The sequence below is a fragment of the Cupressus sempervirens genome, chromosome 1 (genome assembly GCF_028749045.1).
Source record: "Cupressus sempervirens isolate cs-2001-9-10 chromosome 1, ASM2874904v1, whole genome shotgun sequence".
Classification (NCBI taxonomy): Eukaryota; Viridiplantae; Streptophyta; class Pinopsida; order Cupressales; family Cupressaceae; genus Cupressus; species Cupressus sempervirens.
The window spans coordinates 26,411,487-26,417,589 of record NC_143118.1 but is presented as its reverse complement, the minus strand read 5'-3'; the positions used below and the strand labels follow the sequence as shown (position 1 = coordinate 26,417,589).

Here is a 6,103-nt window from a genome sequence, read left to right as displayed (position 1 = left end):
ACAAGTCACTTCAATGACTTTGATTGATCAACAACTAAAGGTTTCCATTATTCCATCCATGATATGGATACCTCTAGCTCATCCCACAAATTACTTATGGGCTTCAATGGATCCCTTACGAGGTTCATCTTTTGCAATTAGTTGTCACATACCTCAAAACCTAGGCACTTGTACCCTTTTCAATCTTCATTAATTTATCTAAGCATTTTTTGCCAACATGGTGAGAAGAAAATGTTGAAAGTCAATCCCTTTGCATAGATACATCTATGAATGTGATAATTGGCAATCTCTTGAAAGTCTTGTAAAATGTCATTTCTAGCTATTTTATTTGGTCTCGTGTAAGAACCATGGATTGCTCTTTAAGTGTGGCCAAAAGTGGGCAATTGCTCTACCAAAAGTTCAAGATCAAATGGAGCAAGGGGGCTCATTTCTTGAGGCCCTCTCCACAACCCAAAACACATGTTACATCACCAAATGTAAAGAACTAGCCAATAGAGATTACTATAACAGTGTGTCATGGTCCCCAAGAAATTGAAGATGAGGATATTCCTTCCAAATGTCCATTTAGCTCTTCTAGAACCCATATGACTACCATTTGCCCACGTATATAAATCACCAAAAAGTATTATACAACACAAGTGAGATATTCCTCACATGCTAAAAGCTCACCACTAGTATCAACGAGAGCCTCAACATGTTTTGGATGTGAAACATTGACATCTACAGCATGGCCAAGTCTACCTCCACAAGCAATGCTCCTATACATCAAGCACTATAGCTAACTTCTATCATAGACTTCTGTAACTATTTATCTACCCCCTTTTACCTCATTTCACAGTTCTTGTATGATTTCTGCATGTTTTCCTCTATAGAATCATATGTGACTATATTTGAGGATTGTTTTAGGTTTGAAAGTTGCCTTTTAATGAATACAGTTTTGATTTGAACTATGAAAACTCTTCATGCCTATGACTATATAATTGCATGCTTGTATGTATTACTCATCTTGATAGATTCAAAGGAACAAAAAGTTTCCATATTTCTGAAGGAATTTAGGCAACTACTACAACCAACCATATGATACAACTTTACATTTGCAATATATCATGCCCATGCTAGAGATCATGTTCTTAATAAATAAACCTAGGATATACAATAAAATATAATGGCAATTCATTATAATAGGCCACCGCCAACCATATCTACAAGAATTAAATAGAAGAAATTTATTTTAAAAGGGAAAGTAGAGTTAGAAGAAATTATAAAGCAATTTAATTTTTAATAGGGTTGACTGGAATATTTTTTATCAGTAAATAGCGGCTAGGGGCAGCACCCTTGTAGTAATATCTAAAAAATCACATCATTGGGCAAGAGACTGTATTCAAAATGTCCTGATTATTACTTCTATCTGTAATTCATCTACCCCTCAACCGAACATCTTCTATAAATCCTACTAAACAACAACCCATCCAGGCATTTCCTTGGCAGCACAAACCTTGACTAGGCATCTAGGGCCACACTTAGAATGAATGGCCAAATCCTCTTTCACAAGTAGCTCCACACTAGAGGAGGCAACACTAATATCTTTGACCTGAACACTCTCCTCATCCCTAGCAAGACCTTCCAAAACCAAATACTTCTGCAACCAACCAGGCCTCACTCCTTTAGTAGGTCCATCAATTTCTTCAAAAAGGTATTGCATCTTGCCACCATCCACCGCTACATTATTCTAGAACCATCCACCCAACAAAGGGGATATCTCTTCACTTCCTTCCCTCATTGACATATCACATAGGAGACTTTTAGCAAAGACATCATCTTCTTTTCATCAATGTTCTCCTGCATATGGTCTAATTCATCAAGGAAATTTTCTTGAAAAGCTTCGTACACAATGCAACCATATCCTTCATTTCACCAACATTGTTCAAGACTGCAACAAACATTGTCATAATATCCATATTTACACAACAACAATGCTCAGATGAGAGAAAATCCCCCCCCAAAAGCCTATGTACTACATAGATAACCAGCCCATGGCTGTAGATCAGAAGCTTTTCAACCATTTCTCTAATTAAAAAGCAGTGCCCCATTATGGAAAGGTGTGAGTCCCCCAACTCTGGAAGCTACAAGGGTGAGCAAAATGCATTTGTAGATGGGAGCATTCAAGAATTTTTTGGAATGGAAATTGAATAAGCAGATCAGCAATTTGGATTATATATGAGGACCTATTAAGGAGTGAAAGACAAGTCAATATTAAGGAAGAGAACTGCAATCAGCAATGACATAGCAGAAAACTCAGATGAGTTTTCTTTTCAGAATTATTGAGTTGAATGAAAATTAAATTTCATCATTTTTTATATTTAAGATACAATATAGTTCTAGGGCAAAAATATTAAGATACTATTGTTCTAGGGCAAAAATAAGAAATGTCCCTAAAGAGAAAACTACACAATATTGCCCATGTAAACTAACACTAGTTCTGTTGCTCTTTGCAATGTCTATCTTGCTTCTTTAAAACGCTGTCGTGCTCAATTTCTACCTTTAGGACTGTCGCACGTGATACCTTCAAAATAATCCTCCCAATTATTACCTTAGCCAAAAAGAAAATTTTATCAATCCGATAAATAAATTTAAATGAAGAAGGGAAATACCTCGAAGTTTTCTCGCACATGGCCGCTCTCTTTGAGCTGCTCCTGCTGAAGAATCTCGGCAACAAGTGAATCATCTTCATCTTCTTCGTTTTCCTCATCCTGATCAGCAGTCTCTGTCTTTTTCTTTTTCGTTTTCCTCATCCTGATCTGCGACGTCTTCATCGTCGTCTTCTTCGCTGCTGTGAATCTCCTCCCCCTTCCCTCTTTTTTGTTTGGAGGTTTTATCGCTGCTGTGAATCTCCTCCCCCTTCCCTTGCCAATTGCAGGAGTTTTTCTTTTTCTATTACTTCCTCCTCCTCCTCCTCCTCTTCCTCCTCCTCTGGAAACATTGCTCTTATGGCACTGCTGGATTTTCTTCATATTAAACATTGTTGAAAATCTTGATCCTTTCAGATTTAACAATGGTGGCGCCTTCCTTCAGAAACTCTCTGGCTGCCACTGCATTTTTTCATCGGCTTAAACCTCTGAAAAATAAATTTTAGGTTTAGGGAGACTAAATCTTTCCTATGTGGCCGAAAAGAATTAAATTGGATGAAAGGAATATTTTATTTTTTTAAATTATTTAACATATACTTTTACAAATCTACATAACTATATAAATATTACAAATCTACATAACTATATAAATATTGGTAGACATATTACAATACTTTTCAGATTAATTTGAAGTTGTTTTCATTTAATTTTTGATAATTAGTTTTAAAAATAGTTTCACATATAAATAAGAAATCTACTGATTGTACTACAAGTTGAGTATGATCTTCAAGTAGGCCTTCCTTGTGTGTAGAAGGTCATTTTCTATTAATAGCATTTATTTCCTTATCCAACCTTTTTTTCTATAGGGTCTTTATTTCCCAATGGCCAACCATAATCAAAGTGTTCAATGTCTCCAAAAATCATTGGTGGTCGAACATAGGTCTTTCAAGGAAGCATTACAAGAAACCCTCTCAATCCTAGATGGAGCACGCTTCTACAAGTAGTGATTAACCATATCCACCTCTACCAAGGACTTCAATGGAGGTAAGGAACTACCTACCATCGCTTAAACCTAACCAAAAAATGGTCATGGCTATTAATGTAGAAAAATCTAAATTAAAGAGCTCTATTGTATTTCTAGCAACCCAGGAACTAACTAATTTGCCTTCTCAAACTTTTTAAAATGAGTGGCTTCATAAAGTGTGGGGAAAAAGATTAGTTTTTCACTTTTCATGCTTTTGTATGTTACAGCAAGGATTGTTTCAGGGTTTTTAATAAACAATAATAGTGAAAAGAAAAGTATTAAGACAGTTTTGGAGGATAGGTGCCTATAACTTTTGGGTCATCTCATGGTCTCCATAACCTATACAAGAGGACATTTAAGATAGTTTTGGAGGATAGGTGCCTATAACTTTTGGGTCATCTCATGGTCTCCATAACCTATACAAGAGGAAATTTTTTCCCTATCCTGCCCTTGGTGGCTCTCTAATGAAAATGTTCCTCCATTTTTGTTGAATATTATACCTCGTGCTCTTTAACTCATTATAAATGTTATAAGGGTTGATAAAAACTAATTATCTTCTCCTCCATACTAATGCAAGGGTACTTATATCTCTCAACCCTAGTCTAGACATCGCCATGGGGGGGAAATGATTTGGCTGATCAATTGGTTTCTTGTTTTGTTACATTCCTTGGAGGAATCAATGTGTGCTTCTTATGTAGGACAAGACGTATGTGAAGATCTTGTCCACTAATCAAAAGAAACTTATTGCTAACCCTAAATCATTAGAGACTTGCAATGGTAATTCTTACCTTAATAATCTTGCCAAGAATACTCCAAAAACATAGCCCTTTGAATTTGCTTCTCATACCCCCTCTAAGACATCTTCCATCAAACTTTATGGTCATTTCTAAAAAACTTGACCACCTCAAAGTTGCTTTCTCAGAAAAGGTGAACTTGTCACTTTGTACACCAGCTAGACTCTCCCTAGGGGTCAAAACCTACTTGAGGCCAACTCTTGAAAATTTGGTTTGAAGCCCTATGATCCTCATTCTAAACACGAGACTAAGAATGCTCAAAAAATTTCTATTGAAAAAATCACAAGGGTCCTTGATCCTATGTTTATTAGTAACAGATCCTCCAAAGGTGAAGGTTCCTCACCCCACAATCCTACCTCCATGGATTAGGCATCTTTGGAAAAACATGTCATTTCACCCTTAGTCCTAGATAAGAATGGTAGCAAGGTTGGAAGTGTCCACAAGGTGACTAAGAACGAATCTAGGAATTTGGGTAGGGTCAAGAATTTAAACAGTGATACTAATATTGTAGTTTCTTGTGATGGCTTGGAAGCCCTTCAAAATATGTATGCTAAAGAGAAGAAGCTCTCTAATTTCTCCCTTGTGATCATCTTGAATCTTCCTCCCTCACCTCCCCTTTGCAAGAATTTCATTTTTGCATTTCCCCTTTATGTCTCTTCCAACCCTGGTACCATTAAGATTCAAGAGGTAGAGTCAAGTGATGCTCCTTAAGAGATGTTTCATGCACTAAAATTAGGTATAGAAGATACTAATGAGATCATTATTGTTCTCATCAATGCCACTCAAGATGAACCTAGCATTTTTATTTTTAATGCTCTAAAAAAGAAGGGGAGGGAAAGGATCAAAACGTTAAGAAACACTTTGGAAACCCCTACTCAATACTTGGACCCCTAAGAGGTTGTGATTAAGAAGAAGAGAGGGGGATTGAAGGACTCCTTTATTAACAATAAAGGGAATAAATACCAAGGAAACAACTCCCAAGATTCTATAAGAGCGTTTATAACACTTATGGATATTAATTTTTAAGGTTGCCTGTGGACTTGAAATGTACTTCATGGAATGTCATGGGCCTTGATTCTAGTAATAGGAAATATATTATTAAAAGATTTCTTATAATGAATAGAGGAAAAGATGTTATCCTTCTCCAAGAAATTCAAGTTTTTGATTTTTATCAAGATGTATCCCTAAAATGCATCTCAAAAGATCTCAAATACTTCACCACATCTCGCCATAAAGGAAAAGTGGGGTTGTCATTTTAGTTGGCCCTAAGTGGAGCAAACATATTACCAATTGGGAATGTCCTCCTTGTCACAGATTAATCTAAATAATTTGGATCAATTTTAGATATAGTCATGAAAAGATTGGCACCTATAATGTATATGCAGAAAATGACCACATAGAAAGAACTGAGTTGTGGAAATGGATGTTCCAACTAAGAAATAATTCATGGATTTTTGGAAATGACATTAATATGATTGAACCCCCTTAAAATGAGGTTAAAGGGTGTAATTTTTACTAGAATGGTGCAGACAGATACTTTTGGTATAAAAAGATCAATAAACACAAGCTCTTTGGCAATTTGGATAGCAATAAGACTAACAACAAAGGTATATTGTATATTGAGTCCAATTTTTAACTAGGGGATAAAACAATCTTTT

The 6,103-nt window shown here is 35.9% G+C and overlaps 1 protein-coding gene across 1 annotated transcript; it reads right to left on the bottom strand.

Moving 5' to 3' along the window:
- Positions 1-2,318: 2,318 nt before the first annotated feature.
- On the bottom strand, positions 2,319-3,093 carry LOC149575990 (uncharacterized). Its single transcript, XM_089822000.1, has 2 exons — positions 2,652-3,093; positions 2,319-2,563 (listed from the first exon to the last, which is right to left on the bottom strand). Exons 1-2 carry the CDS (start codon positions 3,018-3,020, stop codon positions 2,474-2,476), a joined length of 459 nt encoding a protein of 152 aa, XP_089678126.1. The 5' UTR covers positions 3,021-3,093; the 3' UTR covers positions 2,319-2,473.
- Between the last annotated feature and the right edge of the window lie 3,010 nt (positions 3,094-6,103).

Bases quoted from the DNA above. Each gene is read 5' to 3' on its own strand.
- LOC149575990 (XM_089822000.1), bottom strand. From the start codon at position 3,020: ATGTTTAATATGAAGAAAATCCAGCAGTGCCATAAGAGCAATGTTTCC. The intron at 2,564-2,651 runs GTATTTCCCTTC...ATTATTTTGAAG, and splicing joins ATGTGCGAGAAAACTTCGAG to GTATCACGTGCGACAGTCCT.